The following is a 16,487-nucleotide window of genomic DNA, read 5'->3' as shown; positions in this document are numbered from 1 at the left end:
GGCGTGTGACCTTAGAGAAGTTTTTCAGCCTCTCTGAGCTTTAGTTTTCCTACCATCAAGTGCAATCTGTATGTTCTGCAAAGCTCTTCACCCAGATGAGTGATTCTTCTATTCTGATTGCAGGGGAACATGGGATGCCCCTCCCCCTCTTGGGCATGCTGTGCTCTAGTCCTCAGGAGGGCTGGGAAGACTTCCGCGGGTCCTGCTGCTGGCCCTCATGTCTCGCTCTGTTTTCACAGGGTGGGAGAATGTCTATGGCTTTGATATGACCTGTATCCGGGATGTTGCCATGAAGGAGCCCCTGGTGGACATCGTGGACCCAAAGCAAGTGGTGACCAATGCCTGTTTAATAAAGGTCTGCAGACTCATTCTGCTGGGGCCCAAGCATGCTGGCAACCCAGCTGTGCCACCCTGGAAACCTGTGGGCCTGGAGTAAAAGCAATATTCAGCTCCTGCACAGCCCTGGCCTGGCAAAGCAGGCCACCTTGGCCAGAGCCTTTGGCAACCTAAGGTGACCGCCAGTCAAAAGAAGATGCTCATACTAAGCAGAGTCACAGAGAGAGCCCCTGGACTCCACAGTGGCACAGCTGAGGGGAGGGAGTCAGTTCACATCCCTCGGTGGTGCAAAGGGAAGGGTATGGGGGAGGGGGCATCAGCAGAGAGGCAGGAGGGTATGCTCAGGTTTGAGGAAGCTCCTCCATTCCGAGGTGGATGGCCCTCTTAGGGAAGCAATCCAATACCTCAATCTGCTGTGTAATCGGCATTTATACTCCCACCTCCAAGCACACATCTGACCTGGCCAGACAGAGCTACTCAACCCCCTTCCTGAGTGGTCTTGTTTGTACATATGCTCTAACAGCTTTCCTGACAAGACTTTCTTCAGTGCAAATGAAGAACAGCTGGTCAGCATCCTCGGCACACCGATCCTTAGTGTATTCTTATTATTAAATATTCAAACGTAGCAAATTTGAGAGAGTGAAAACAAAAGCTCCCCTTGACCTCCCCTCCCTTTCAACCCCACACTTTTCCTGGAGGTAATACTGTTCACATGTTGGATTGATCTTTCCAGCCCTTTCCTGAGAATTTGCATTTACAGACACTAATATATTATGTTGAACCATATAAACTACTGATATTTGGTTTTTTTAAATCTAGAAAGACATCACTTTCATATGGTTGAAGCTAACTTTTTAATTTAAAAATCTGGGTTCATTCTGTAAGTATTCATTGGCCCACGTAGCCCTCATCTTACTAAAACATACTTGCCGGCTCTGGTCCTATATGTGTCACTTCTTTGCCAGGAGTATTGGGCTGGAGACGGGCAGCATTTTCAGGGGATAAAGGGGAAGAGTCCAGGGCCACTGGGGATGAGGAGAGGTTTCTGAAGTTCTGATATATACCACGGCTTTGCTAGGTTAACAACTGTCCCTTGTCCCTGGGCACAGTCTTCCTAAGAAGAAACACAACTCTTGGTCCATAGTGTCATTGTAGCATTTAGAAGGGACCTCCGAGGGCAAATACACAGATGAGTCTCATCAGCTGCTGCTTCCTTGTAACATCCCGCCTAAGAGATGTGGCTGGAAATCTAAGTCTTGGGCTCTCTGTTGATGGGGTTCTCACTACTTCTTAACTCGGCCCATCCCAAGTCCAGGCAGGCTCAACTGCAAACAAACGTGTCCTTTTAGTTTTTTCCTATCAGCCCCTCGGTCCCTGAAGCCTCTCCCTGCCCCAAACAAAAGCAGGAAAGTATACTCCCAAACTGGTGCAACTGAATTTGCCTAAATGACATGTGGCAGCTATATGGAACCGTTAGGCACCTGTGTGTCATGGCCTTGGCTTGAAGGTACAACTCCTTCAATGTGCTGGGGCCCCAGGTCAATTTCCACCTTTTCCGCCTTTGACGGTAGGTGTGGCCACTGTGCTTCCATAGGTCTACTGCAGGTCACGTGGTGGACTGGCCTGCTTCTCCTCCCCGCATCCCACCCCCGCCCCCAGGCCACCCTGGCCTCCCGCCTTCTTCCCCCCACTCCCAGCAAGGGTCTTCCCGTTGGTTATACCTGAGTGCAGCCAGGGGCAAAGCAACCGAACTCAGGGAATGGGGTGCAGAAGGGCACGCGTCACACACTCCTGTAAACTCCTTGGGGCTGAAGTCCTGCCCCCTCCCTGTGCCCGCAACCCTTCTTCCTCTCTTCCCCGAGAAGGGTAAGGGCTGTCTGTGCATGCTTCTGCAACCAGGAGAGCCCCTCCATCAGCTTGCTCGCCAGTGTGCTAAGCAACATTTTGCCAAGCCTGCTGGGAAAACACCTGCCCTTCTTCACACACTTAATTGCTACTTTCATCGCTATTAACGTTGCAGAGTGTGACATTTTATTATAATTAAGACTCTGTTTTGACCAGTCTTCTGCTCTGAGACATCCATTTGTAACGTTATTTGGTGCTGGGGATAACAGAGACTGGGGGTTCTTCTGAGTATTGAGGCCTCCAGAGCCCTCCGCTTAATGGGGGTTCCCCGAGGCCTAGTCAGGGGGACCCCCTGTGGTGTCAGAGATGCTGCTGCAGAAGGAATACAGAAACCTTCCACCACAGGGCTCAGGGCTCTAGGGAGCCAGGTAACGGGTTTGGCTCTGTAGCCTTTGGGTCTGACAGGAGGGTGGACCTGAGCCCTGAGGGCCTCTGAGTCTCCAAAGCCTAGTCATAGCTGGCCACCTTCACAGATGGCCCAGCCCTCATTCCAAAAGACCAACTGCCTCTATTGTCAGCATTTTGTTTTATTTTATTTTATTTTATTTTGCTTTATTTTATTTTATTTTAGTGAGCTCTATGCCCAACTCACAACCCCAAGATCAAGAGTCACATGCTCTATGGACTGAGCCAGCCGGGAGCCCCTCCATTGTCACCATTTTAATGTATAGCTTCATCACTTCTGTCTCGAAAACTTTTGTTCCTTCAGAGGCCCCTGTTAAGATGCAAATATCTGTAGGACTTAGTGAACACTATCAGCTAACAGGGGAGTCGATAGCTGAGAGTGGTTGATGTACATCTGAGAGCAGGACCCTATGGAGGAGGGATGGAGTGTGTGTGTGTGTGCACATGCGCGCCCTGAATGTCGTGAAGAAGTGAGGCGGGTGACTGGAGAAAGCAGCCATGTCCAGATGTGTCCCGGAGCCTACCTTTGGAGCTCCTGTCTGTGTTCAGGCCAAGAGGGCCACTCTCTTTAGGTAAGCGATACAGAGTCATGGAAGGTTTCGGATTCAGAGAGCAGTACAGTCTGAATGGATCTGAGGGATTAGTGGCTTGGTTTGGAGAAGAGGCCTGGGGCTGGGGGCAGGAACATTGTCGAGTGTGGAGGCCAGTAAGGAGAAGACTGAGGGCTGGCAGGTGCTAGGTTGCACAGCGAGGGTACACAGACCCATAATGGGCAGCCTCTGTGCTGAGATCCTGTCCAACGAGGGGGCCAGGCTGCTGAGATAGCCAGAAGTAGGTGGAAAGACCAGGTGAGGCTGGAGGCAGAGGGACCGAGAGAAAAAGATAACAAGGACCTTGGAAAGAGTCTGGAGCCTGGCCGTCTGGCCCTGGCTAAGAAGCAAATGGTAGTCAGAAGTGTAGGCACCGTGAGCCTGGTGGACTGTGCTGATGCCATTAACAAAAATACAGTTAACCACATCTTGCTCTGAGTTGTGGAGCTGGAAGGAACCTTGGGCAGCATGTGGCCGGAGGGCTAACGAATGTCATGTAGGCTGACAGGCGCTGGCTTTAAAAAGGAGCCATGGATCAAACTTAGCAGGATGACATATAATGGAGGATCCTACACTCAGTTTCCAGGACAAAAGGAAAAAGGAGCACAAGCAGGATGTGGTGGAGGGAGAGGGCTTGGCCAGCCGAGTGCGTCTGAGCCAGCAGTGTGCTCTTTGAGACCAGAGGCTGCTAGAAGTAGGTCCCAAACAAGGAGGGTGACAGAGTAAGAAATCATGACTCATGAGAAGTGAATGAAAAACCAGACACAGTTTATGTTGGAGAAGAAAAGGTTTAGGGGGCCCATGTGAGCGGGAATAGGCATTTGGCTTATACCATGGGTGGAAGTTACAGAGACGGGTGTGTACTCTCCTCACTCGTTTTGAAGAGGGACCCGTCCATTGGAGATGTCAGGAAATGGAATCAGCTGCCTGACAGGTACTGAATACATCACCCACGAAGGTGTCCTAGCAAGCACCCGATGACGACTTCCTAGGGATGCTACCAAAAGGGCTCTTGCATTGATGGCTTTCTAATCCCGTCAAATTCTGCATGCCTGACCCATGGCTTCCCATTCTACTGATTCTTGTTCCTCATCCTTGGTTCTAGAAGCACAACAAAACTTGCATTGAGGTGACATCACCAAGGGGCTCCCCATTCCCCTAAATCTACAATCCCACCCTCTTCCCAACTAATAGGTCAGAGCTTCAGCTTCCCCCAGGGGATACAAGGGCTATACACCACAGACCACAATAGGGCTCTGATCTGACTTGCCTCCTTGACCAAACCTCTTCCTCTGTCCACCCCCTGGAAATAGGACTTCTCTTTCAAGGCCCCGGGATGCTTTGCGTCTGCTTTTCCTTTATTTATTCTAGAAATATGTAGAGATAAAAGCCATTTCTGTTACATTATTCTGTGTCTTCCCTGCTCTTGTTTCCCCACCCTCAGACCCCTCTCCTAATTTTCTCCAATATCTTCCATCATCCGGGTCTCAGGAGAGCCCCTTGGAACCAGTCCAGGCACACGGGTATCTGTCTGGCTCTTACAGAGTCTTCAGACAGAGGTCCTTGCTACACAACCCCAACAATGGGAAGCTTCCTTAAACCTCACTGAAAACTGTCTTGATGCCTCTAGGGCTCTTGGAAGGTTTGCCCTGTCTCATTGGGGCCAGCAAACAGTAGGTCAGCATCCTCCACACAGAAAAGAACATGTTGCACATCGCAAACTGTCTTTCATTATACTTGCTCCCCACACAACATTGATTTTCAGCCACTTCCCAACTGAAATTGTTAGAATTATTAGTTCTTTGTGTTCTCCGTTCCCCAGCCAGAACTGAAAAATTCTTACCTCTTATTTCTCCCCTTTTTTCTTTCTTCCTTTCTCTTTTTTTTCCTTCCTCTCCCTCCCCTTTCCCTCTCCCTTTCTTCCTTCTTTCCTTCCTTCCTTCGTTCCTTCCTTTCTTTCTTTCCTTCCCTCCCTCCCGCCTTCCCCCGCCTGCCTGCCTGCCTTCCTTCCTTCCTTCCTTCCTTCCTTCCTTCCTTCCTTCCTTCCTCTGTCTCTCTCCCCCGCCTTTTCTTTCTTTCATCCAGGCTTGGTGTAGATGGTCAGCAGAACTTCCCTTGGTCCAGTCTGTGACTGTGGGTGGGCTCAGGTCCTCACTCCTGAGATAATACTTAGTGCCTCCTATTGCTGGAAACTTGAATATCAAAAAATTGGGAAATGACTAATCTGGTTCGCCCAAATCAAGGGGAGGGCTTGATAAAGCACAGATTGCTGTTTTGATTCCATAGGTCTGAGATGCCGTCCCTACCCCACCCACTCAGAATTTGCACCCAGGTGATGCTAATGCCCATCATTTGGGACTACACTTTGAGAACCACTAGATGAAGGGAGCAATGCTGAGGGGGACTGCTTTGAGGCTGCTCCGTTAGATTCAGGAAAGCTCTGTCTCATTAATCCTCCTCTCCCCTCTCCTCCCCCTCCCCCATAAGCCCCCATCCCCAGATGATTGACCTTCCTAATTCTGTTCCCCACACATTCTGATTCACATGTGTTTGCACCATTGCCTGAGCTTACCCCACCCTAGAAAGGATGGAGGAGGTCCCTGGGAGGGCGGTGGGCAGGCTGGGGAGCCACCCCAAGAGTAATGACACCCCCAGAGAGTCTACTGTTGGTGGTCTTCCACGGGAAGGAAGCTGCTGACCAGGACCCAGACCTGGTGGAGGCGCTAAGTGTTGGCATTCTCTTTCTTCTGGGCCACAGGAAGTGGACATTTATACGGTGAAGACGGAAGAGCTGTCGTTCACATCTGCCTTCTGCCTGCAGATACAGAGAAATGACTACATCCACGCCCTGGTCACCTATTTTAATATTGAATTTACCAAGTGCCACAAGAAAATGGGGTTTTCCACAGGTGAGCCTTTGGTGGGCACTCACTCCAGACCCTCCCTCCATGTTGAGACCCTCCATGTTGAGGCTTTGCAGAAGTGACCGGGGTTGGCCTCTTCTTGGGGGCAGGACCTGGGGCATGAGCCAGGCAGGGGCCCTTGCTTGGCATCTTATAAGCCTTCTCCAGCACGCTTTTGGCTGCCAAAGGAGAAGGTAGATGAAAATGGGTATGGTAAGACCAGAGCTGAGAGTGTGTGTTGGGCAGGGAGAGGCAGAGGGGGGCAGCCCCATTTGAAAGGCACATTTGTTCTTTGAACATTTACTGAGCATATTCCATGCGAGCGGTAAGGATATAGAGTAAGGTTTCCCTGTCTTTACTGCCTTGCCCTACCACAGGATTCAACGGGTCTCTCAGTAGGCTGCAGCCTATGTCTCTCTGTCTCCTTCCTTTCTTTGTTGCTTCCACCCCAATCCTTCCTTCATTAAGTTCCTGACACTGTTCCCCAAAGCCCACCTGTTCTAGAAGCACAACAAAACTCCCTCCCTGCCTGGCTTCAGAGGTGTCTCATTTCCTGCAGCAGATGACCCCAAATTTCTTAGCCTGGTAAATGGGGGTTCCATGACCCGGCCCTAGCCCACTTCTGTCACCTCGCTTCTCACTGCCCCTCCTTTGCTTTGCCCTCTTCCCTTGTCCCTTCACTGCACACACAGCCTAGTCACACTGAACACCTTGCAGTCCCCGAACTTAGCAAGGCTTCTTAAGTCTCTAGGCCTTTGTCTCTGCACACGCCAACCCCTTGTTCATCCAGGTGCACCATGGGGACAGGAGGGTCTTTTGTCAGAGACTCTTGTCATCTCCTTCCTCCCATATTTGTCTGCTAGGGCTGCTATAACAAAGTACTACAGGCCGGTGGCTTAAACTACAGAAATTTATTTTTCATAGTTCTGGAAGATCAAGGTGTCGGCAGGTTTGGTTTCTCCTGAGGCTCTCTCCTTGGTTTGCAGGTGGCCTCCTGTGCTCTGGGTCCTCACATGGACTTTCCTCTGTGTGTGTGTGCTCCTGGTATCTCTGTGTGTGCCCTAATCTCCTCTTTCTAGAAGGACACCAGCCACACTGGATTAGGGCCTACCCAAAGGCGTTATTTTAAAGGCCTCTTTAAAGGTCCTATCTCCAAATACAGTCATATGCCGAGGGACAGGGGCTTAGGGCCTCAGCTCCAGACCCTCCCTCCATGAATTGCGGGGGACACAATTCAGCCCCAAACACCTCCCCCATCCCCGCCCCTCACCTGGCCAACTCCAGCACAGGCCTCATCTCTCACCTCAGTTATTAGTTGATGCCCTCCTTCACTCCTGGTCAAGGTTAGGCATCCTCCCTAATATCCTGTGCTTATGTTAGTCAGTCAGTCATGGTGATGTAAAAAAAAAAGGGGTATAAAAAGTCAAGGAAGAAGTCCTCTTTCTATTGCATCCCAGCCTTGTGCCTCAGAGACATATGTTAATGATTTCTTTTGTATCCTTCCCAAACATTTCAATGGTACAGAAGCACATCGCTTTTTATTTGAAATACTTCTCATATAAAGTTGCAAAAATAGAACATAGAGCTCTGTGAACCCTTTACCTAGCTCGCCCATTGATGGCATCTTATGTAACCACAGTACCACATCCAAACTACACCTTTTTTAAAACACCGGATAGCTCATACTAAACACGCTGCCCTCTGACACCTTGTCTTTATTTAACAATATACCTTGGAGAGCCTTCCACAGACTCACAGATGTAGCTAGTGTATTTTTTTTTTTTTTTGAAACAACTACACAGGATTCCAGTGCCAAATGTACCATTGTTTATTCAGTATTTTCACTCTTTTTATGCAATTCCCAGTCTCCCCATGGGCTGGGGTCACATCTCATGAATCTCTGCCCTGCTGGTGTCTACAGTAGGCTTGGCTCGCAGTAGGTTCTAAACAAATCTCCGTCCAGGGAGTATATCAAGATCCAAGTCCTGCCCTTGGGAACATGTTCATATTGATCATGCCTGTGAAGTCCTCCTGGGAAGTGGGAGCACGTCATCGGGGGCGAGTGAGCGTGCATGTGGCAGGGGTCAATGTATTCTACCAGAATCTGAGGATATGATCATTCACTTCCTGAGCCTTGGTGACAATGATCCTCTTTTACCTGTGGACAGAGGGGGCAAGAGATTTATCCAACCCCTCCCAGAGGGCTTTTTCCAGAACTGGTGTCTCCTGACCACCAAGACCACAATCTTCTGGTCTCCATCATCCAGGCCAGTGCTGGTGCCCCTTGTCTTGGGGAAAACCAGAGACCCCCCCCCCCCAACTGGGGTCATTTCCAGCTACTACCTTCCTTAGTGGGGCAGCAGGTGAGATTGTCTTCCTGATGGTCAGGAATAGCCTGGAGGGGGAAGGGAGGTTTTACCTGGACCTTGAAGGATGGGTGAGACTCAGCCTCACAGTAGGGGGTAAGGCAGCTGTGGGAGGGCTGAGCAGGAGCCTGCTTGAGGGATGGTGAGGGTTTGCTCTCAGCATTCAAGTCTCCAACCCACTGGTGCAGTTTCTTCCTATTCTGTGGTCACAGCCCCACTGTAGTTCCTCACAAGTCCCTATGAGAGAAATGACAAGGACTGTGTTTCATAGGCTCAAACACCGTGGGTCTAGATCAAGGTCCGAGCTCACTCGTCTGTCTTTTTGCAACTATGGTGTTATGTTGCCTCCTCTTTGCACAGAACCCCGGAAACTCAGGTCTCAAAGGTCACCCAGAGGTCTTGCAGTCTTTCGTTTCCCTTCTCAAAGTGTGGTCTGTGGCCAGCAGCTTCAGCATCACGTGGGAACTTGCTAGAAATGCAAATCCTCAAGACTTACCCCCGACCTTCTGAATCAGAAACTCGGGGGTGTGGCCCTCCAGGTGATTGTGATACACAAATCAGTCTGAGAACCACTGCCCCTGTGCAGGACGGCTTGAACAAGATGCTTGTGAATTTGGCTCCCGTTGATGCCTTTCTGGAAAGATAATTCCATCTCCCTACTACGATATGCCCTCTTTTCTCATCAAAGCCTATGTCTTCTGTCTGACGTAGGTCCCTCTTGATGCAGCATCGCCATATGTTTAGAGATCAGGGGAAATAATTTGTTTAGCTGATTCTTCAGCCACCTGTGCAATGTCCACTGGGGGTTTTGCTACCAGGTAGCGTGGGTTTGGCAGTGGTCTTTTCAGACCCTCTGTACTCTGACCGCCTAGAAAAGAGTATTTACTTTTTGTTTTTAAGGACTTCAGATGCACAGAATTAGATTAATCCTAATTCCTGGTTCATGACATCATTGGGTCAGGCACGGTTCACTTTCTGCTTGTTTATTTATTAATATAATGAACACCTGTGAACTCACCACTAACTCAGTAATGTAAATAAAGTATTATTAACTAGAACGCAATAGTAACTGGAAAGAAATGTATTATTGTTATTAGAATGTAAATGCATTATTTAATATCAAGAAATAAACTATTACTAATTAGAATATGAGTGTTAACCAGAAATACATTAGTGGCTATAATGATACTATTTATAATTAATAAGTAAATTAATTCACAGTCACATAATTAATCCCTGTGAGCTCATCACATAATTAAACAGATGCTCCACCCCATCTCATCACACACCCCCATATTGCCTCTAGATGAACATTATTCCAAATGATTTTGTGTTCTTTATCCCCTTGCTATTTTAAAAAAGTTTGATCACATCTATGTGTATGTCAGAACACTGTATTGTTTGGTCTCAGCTATTTTCGAACTTCATGCAGAGTGTAGCCTGCTGTATGTGGCCCCTTCCCATCGATTGTCTGCCAAGCTTTCTGTCTCAGCCCAGCCACAGCTAGCTCTGGGGGGCCCACTCGAAAGCACATCACATAGCATGCAGCTTGAAGACAGTCCCTGTTAATGGCTCTCGAGTCTCCTCTCTGCAGCTCCAGGCAGAAGCTGTTGAAAATGAGCACAGGAGCCCAGGGTTCCAGGCTGTGCCAGCCAGCGGGCATGGCTGCCCCACACCTTGGCCACATCCTCAGTGGGTGGGGGCAGAAAATGGGAACTGAGACCCTTGGGGCAAACTGGAGTGCGTGGAGGGGCAGTTGCTTGAGTAGAAGCAGGCCTGGGTTGGAGTCTTCGTTTTTCCAGGAGTCAGCCAGGTAGGGTGGCCATACATAGGAGATGGGCTTTGAGTAGTTTACTTTCTGGGACTCTGGCTTGTTATTTGTGAGATGATGTGGTTGAACCGAGATGCCTAGCAGCCCCTTCCCGCTTTGCCATCCCGTGACAATGAGTCATTGTAGCAGGTCAAAGAAACTTCTTGGTGCATAATCTTTCATTCTCTAAAAAGCTTCTGATCCCCCGGGGGAATATAATTGCAAATTGATAGCCAGAAAAAGTACTAAATTTCAGGAAAAGCCACCAGCCACTTAGACACTGGGAAGTGAAACAGGGAGCAGGATTCCACTCCCTTTCTGAAAGCACCAGGGAAAATCTTGTGAGGGGCCCTTGCCATTCGTTCCCACAGCCCCCTGAGCTCTGCACCCCTGTCCTTGGTCAGGAGGATGACCCAGCGATCTGAGTGTCTTCTTGCTGAGGCTGCAGGATGTGAAGGGAGGCAAGGCTGTACAGGTAGCTGTTTCCCAAATTTAGAACCGTAACTGGCACATGATAGGCATCCTGAATTGATGTCTGTTGAATGGAGGAATGCATGCTGGGGGCAGTACTGGTCACACTCACTTAAAATATAGAACAAAAGCTGTCCATAATCCAGAGCCCAGAGAGACTGGGAAAGGGAGGGAGAAAAGGAGAGGTTGGCGTATGGGGTCAGGATATTAAGAGCATAAAGATATCTTCATAACAGGGAAAGCTGAAAGTCACATACATGATCTTGAAGGTTATAGTTGGGGCAGGGAAGGGAGGGAAAGACTTATTCCCTGATGAGAACTCTAGATGTCATCCACAGCCCTGTGTTGTGTACTCACCCTTGCAACCTAGCACCTTTCTAGATGCTTCCCCAGGACATTCTACACTGTTAGAGTGAGGCAGCACATCTTTGCAGGTCAGAACCATAGATTATGGATAAATAAAATTATATATACCACTTCCCATAGTGATTATATGGGAATTATATTATAATGGCTTAGTGATACCCTCACATTGGCCTAATGTGTCTGTCATAGGGTGACTATATAATTTATCTTTCAATTAAGGACACTTCTGATAGTGAAAGGGAGAGCTATTCATAGTTATGCCACAAAGACAAGTAACCTGGAGTTGTCTTGGGCACAGCAGGAGATTTGGTCACCCTTAGTATACCCTTTCCCCCTTGTCATCCCATCTAATCCTCCAAGTACCCGGGAAGATCAATATCACGCCCCACATTCTGCAGATATAGCAAATGAGCCCCAGGGTCATAGTGCAAACACATGGCAATGTGGAAGCAGGAAACTGGGCCTGTTGTTGCCTATTTAATGTCCTTTCCACTCTTGCCCATCTGGAGATGTTATTAGATGCAAAAGAGTGGGTTTGCACAGTGATTTCAGCCATGCTGTATGTCTACAACATCTGGGGGGAGATTTTTAAGTCTTGGCAAGTATGCCCCCTTCACGTCCCCCAGAATGACTGAATTCAAGTCTCCAGGAGTAGAGTCGAGACATCTGAATTTTAATCAGTTTCTCCTGGACACCCCGACAGAGTATTAGTATTGTGAAAGCTGGTTTAGATAATTAGTCCACAGCTAATGGACCCATCACAGAAATGAAATGTTTGGGGAGGTTCTCAAACTTTTGATGTTGATGGCAAGGGGAAAAAAATCACTTTCCTCCAACACAAGGCTGGCATATATTTTGGACAACCATCAGACACACCTAGGCTTGATGGCTGCCAACCCTGAGCCAGCAAAATCTCTGGGACTCTCTTAAGGCATCTGATTAGGTGACAGAAGGAAGCTGCTTGAATCTCCTTGCCTGAAGGTCTTTAAGAACAGGAGAGAGAGACACCTGTCTGACTGGTGTAGGAGGAAGTGGGGGCGAGAGTGCTTTCAGTCATACGCTGCCATTCTCTGCACACACCAGAGACTATCTTTTGACAATTTATTTAGATATAGTTGGCGGGGAAGGTGCTGGGACAGGTGGACTTCGTCCGTAGACAGCAGTATGCCTTAGAGGCCATGAAGGCTGGATGTGTTTGGGAATCTAGGATCTGAGAGGCACAGACTGCACATTCATGACCCTCCTTTGATCTTTTCCAAGTGCTCAGGCTGCTTTTCCCCCACCATAACTTTGAGTTTGTGTTGATCTCCTAAATGCACACATTGAAGGCTACACGAGTCTTTAACCAAACCACTGACCTTTGATCAAGCCAGTTCATTGCAAAGGGCGAAGAAAGACAGACCCTTCACTACCATTTAAATAGGTCTTGGGGTTTGTAAGATCTTAGGGGTTACCTGGTCTGGCTCAGCGCATGATAAATCCCGTTAGTGGTTGTTGTAGGAACACCTCAAAGCTGGATCTCAGGTAGCTCAGACGATTGCAGAACAGCCCTGATTTTTCCTGATGAATTAAAAATCTGCCTTCTAGTAATTCCCAGTGACTAGCCTTTGTTCTGTTTCCAACGCCATATATAACGCCACATGTAAGTCTTTCCATATGACAGCTTTTGAAGTATTTGAAAGGCACTTCTTATATTCTCCCAAGTCTTCTCATCTTTAGCTCTGGTCCTAAGCAAAGAGAAAATCAGTATTAAGGAGTCCTACATCCAGGTGGTGGAAGGTAAGATCCTAAAGGGCCAAGAGGAACTTACTATAATGGCTTCTTCTACTACCTACAGTTTTCAAAGCCTCCACTGTAATTGAACATCTGTGGGTACCCTGAAGCATAACGAAGTGTCTGCTCTTTGGGTTTTTGCCATAGCTCATTTATTCAGCTCTTACAGATCTAGCAAGTGTGGTGGTAGGCACCAAGGACGTCACAGTCAATAAGCCTGGCAGGGCACCTGTCCTCATGGAAGTTGCAATCCTATGGAGGAACAAACAGCTGAAAAAAGATGAAGGCCTTTATGCCATAGTGTGATAGACATTGTGGTAGCATAAGCCCAGGGTGGGCCGTCAGGCAAGGCTTCCCAGAGGAAGTGACCTTGACGGATGAGGAAGGGAGAGCTTGCTGGACAGGGAGGGAAGAGTATGCCAAAGATAGCTGGTGCTGAGGAAGATGGCCCATAAGCAGGACCCCTCCTTTGGCTTTTGAGCGTGCAGTGTGTCGAGAGAGGCTGGTTGGGATTTAATGGCAAATACAGGGGAGACGCCAGCATCAGTGCAGCTCTGGATCCTGCAGGAGTGCGCTGTAGACCAGTGGTGGGTCTGCGGGATGAGAATTATGCCCCATTTCTTTTTTTAAAGATTTATTTATTTATTTGAGGGGGGAGGGGCAGAGGGAGAAGGAGGGAGAGAATCTCACGCAGACTCCCTGCAGAGCACGGAGCCTGATGTGGGGCTCAATCTCAGGACCCCGAGATCATAATCTGAGCCAAAATCAATAGCTGGACACTTAACCGACTGAGCCACCCAGGCACCCCATCCCTCATTTCTTTTTGATCCAGTTAGGAGGACACCGCTGAAACCCCACAGCAGGCTTGGGCCAAGGGTACTAGGTTTGGTTCTAGGGCAGAGAAGTGGCAAGGAAAGCTATGTGTAGGATGGGGGTGTCAGTGGGACACTAGTTTAGCTCTGGAATTTGCATACATAATGTCATTTAAGGAGAGCCAGGATGGCCTACTCTACAAATCTCCCCCTTACACTTTCTGAATGTCTTCCCTCTGTTGAACTGATTAAAAACAGTAGCATTTTGAGTTTCATTTGCATTAATGAGTTTAGTTGGTGAGAGGGTATTCATCCCACCCCTTGGAATGAACTTGTAATACCAGCATCTTTCTCTTCTGATTCCCTGGAAGATCAGCAGCCCCGAGGAGATGGGAATTTGATGGAAGGAGGAGCACTGGGGCCGAGTGAGGATTTCTGGGGCTTGGCGGCAGGCTATAGGGGCTGGGCACTGACCCTGCAAGAGTGCTGGGTATTGGTTCAGTGAATCCCAGAAGAAGCCCAGCAACTTCTAGGCAGGGTCTCAGCCTCAGACCTTCTGGAGATATCTTCTCTGACCCTTCCTTCCTACCTCCCCTATTCTTCTCCCCTCAGCCCCCGATGCCCCCTACACCCACTGGAAGCAGACTGTCTTCTACTTGGAAGATTACCTCACTGTCCGGAGGGGGGAAGAAATCTATGGGACCATATCCATGAAGCCAAATGCCAAAAACGTGGTGAGTGCTGAGGAAGTCTCTGTCTGGGCCAGGGTCAGAGAGAGGAAGGGACCCATTGAGCTGGCTCCCTGCAGCTGCCAGGACCCCCTTGCCCAGGTGCCCGAGTGTCTTGTGCACAACCAGACAAGGTATTGGGGGAGGGGCAGTAGAAAGCCTGGTTTGGATCTGACAGGTGTCATTGAAGGCCTCCAGCCGTGGCCCCTTAACACTCAAAGATGATAGATTTTTCTCAAGGCCCCGCTCTGGACTTTCAGCCTTGAGGACAGCTTCCAGTTCTTCACCCAGGGGGCTTTGAGCACAGAGGCTGTTGCCATGGGTTTCAGATCATTTAGAACAAGCCAAGCCAGGAAATAACAGTTTCTGGTGGCCTGGAAGATGTTTGGTTCACATTTCTTCAGTGGCCCTGGTGGGTTGGGGATCATGTGATTCTTTTTGAGTAACCCCAGGTGCAAGCATGTGTGTTGAAAGAGTCTAGAGAATGCTTTGAGGGTTGTGCCACACAAGACTCAACCACCCCACTCTGTTTTCTCTCAGGATGAAATCAGAGGGAACATTTCTATATTATAACAGGAAGGGTTTAGGTTCAAAATCAAAGCACTTCCTGTGAGGATAATGAGACACCAGAATAGATTCCCGAGGGCTGTTCGTGGGAACCCCTTAGCTAGAAAACCTTAGAAACACGGTAGTTGCCCATCCCCCTGCCCGCAGGTGTGGGAGGCGCTCGACTCGCTCACTCCCACACTAATGCTGGGACCCTTCGTTCCTCCTTTGCAGCGAGACCTCGATTTCACAGTAGATTTGGATTTTAAGGGACAGCTGTGTGAAACATCTGTATCTAATGACTACAAAATGCGTTAGCACACGTGGGAAGCTGCAGCGAGCGAGCAAGAAGAGAAACTCTTCCCTCGATCTGCGGCTCTGTAACAAGGAATACCGTTTGCAGGACTACACACTTGAAAACCAGAGTTTTAAATTCTGCCTTGAAGATTGGTGAACTCACCAGGGCTCCTGTGGGCCCTGCCACTAGGACAGAGAGCCTCCAGCTCCCCAGCTCGGCTCTGGGAGCCCTTCACCGAGGCTTTGTTGTCGCAGACAACGAGCAATCTCCAGTGTGGTGGCTGGGGCCCCGAGGATGGAAAAGTACACACGTATACCCATTGTCCTCCTTAACTGTGAATCTCCGGAACTTTCAAGTTTTGCATGCTGCAGGCATCTAGGACAGATTGCTTCACTAGAACCTGGAGACATAGTGTCTTTGATAGCATAAGCCAGATTACCCGTCTGCGTGGTGCCGTGTGCGTGCGTGCGTGCGCGCCTCCAGCGGATCCATTAGTTTCTTTACCCACAACACCTGTATATGAATGCATATACAACCACGTGGGTGTATTTCTGTGTTCATTCAGGGTGTGTGTGTGTGCGTGTGCGTGCGTGCGCGCGTGTGTGTAGAATATATATTACTCTCAGAGGAGATTCTGTTGCTTTCGAATAGGAATTTGTTTTGTGATTAGTTCTCCCCGTTCCCCGTCCCTTACAGATGTTAAGCAGCTATGAAACGTTCTCTGTACTAGCTCTGGTCTCCTTTTGACTAGACTGTGGCTCTGAACCCTGAGCATAGTACCATGCACTCTGTTGGCACTCAATAAATGCACATGAGAGCGAATCGATGGCCTGGCTGTGTTCCTGGTGCTCTGGGCTGGGAGGGCTCGGAAGGACATCAGAGGCCCCATAGGAACGGGAGATCCAAGGAGCAATGGATGCTGCTCCCAGATCCCAGAAGGCAGCTCATGGTCGAAGCAGCCGTGAAAGTCACGACGGGTTCAAGGGCATGTTCGCAGCAAACTCTCAGGGGGTGGGAAGAGGGACTTAGCAGTGAGGTGGGGGGATGTGAGCTAACCAAGAACGCTCTAGAATAGGAGGCTACACGTTGCCTGGAGGGAGGCCAAGCTCAGGAACAGGAGAATCCGGGATATGCGTCCTGCTGGGAGGGCCCGGAGAAAGCAGGAGATGGTGGTCCTG

At 49.1% G+C, this 16,487-nt stretch overlaps 1 protein-coding gene across 1 annotated transcript in view; it reads left to right on the top strand.

The window, feature by feature from the left end:
* The window catches only part of PRMT8 (protein arginine methyltransferase 8), a 114,080-nt gene extending 97,965 nt beyond the window's left edge, over nt 1-16,115 (top strand). Inside the window, exons 8-11 of the mRNA XM_064591685.1 lie at nt 240-355; nt 5,995-6,145; nt 14,350-14,471; nt 15,246-16,115. Of these exons, the coding sequence (XP_064447755.1) occupies nt 240-355; nt 5,995-6,145; nt 14,350-14,471; nt 15,246-15,329 (473 nt within the window). The 3' untranslated portion in view covers nt 15,330-16,115. The remainder of the gene's footprint in view (nt 1-239; nt 356-5,994; nt 6,146-14,349; nt 14,472-15,245) is intronic.
* The last annotated feature ends 372 nt before the right edge of the window (nt 16,116-16,487 follow it).

This window comes from Mirounga angustirostris, unplaced genomic scaffold (assembly GCF_029215605.1).
Source record: "Mirounga angustirostris isolate CCGP_5_RB_7025 unplaced genomic scaffold, mMirAng1.0.hap1 SCAF_5, whole genome shotgun sequence".
Classification (NCBI taxonomy): Eukaryota; Metazoa; Chordata; class Mammalia; order Carnivora; family Phocidae; genus Mirounga; species Mirounga angustirostris.
This window is presented reverse-complemented; position numbering and strand designations above follow the sequence as displayed.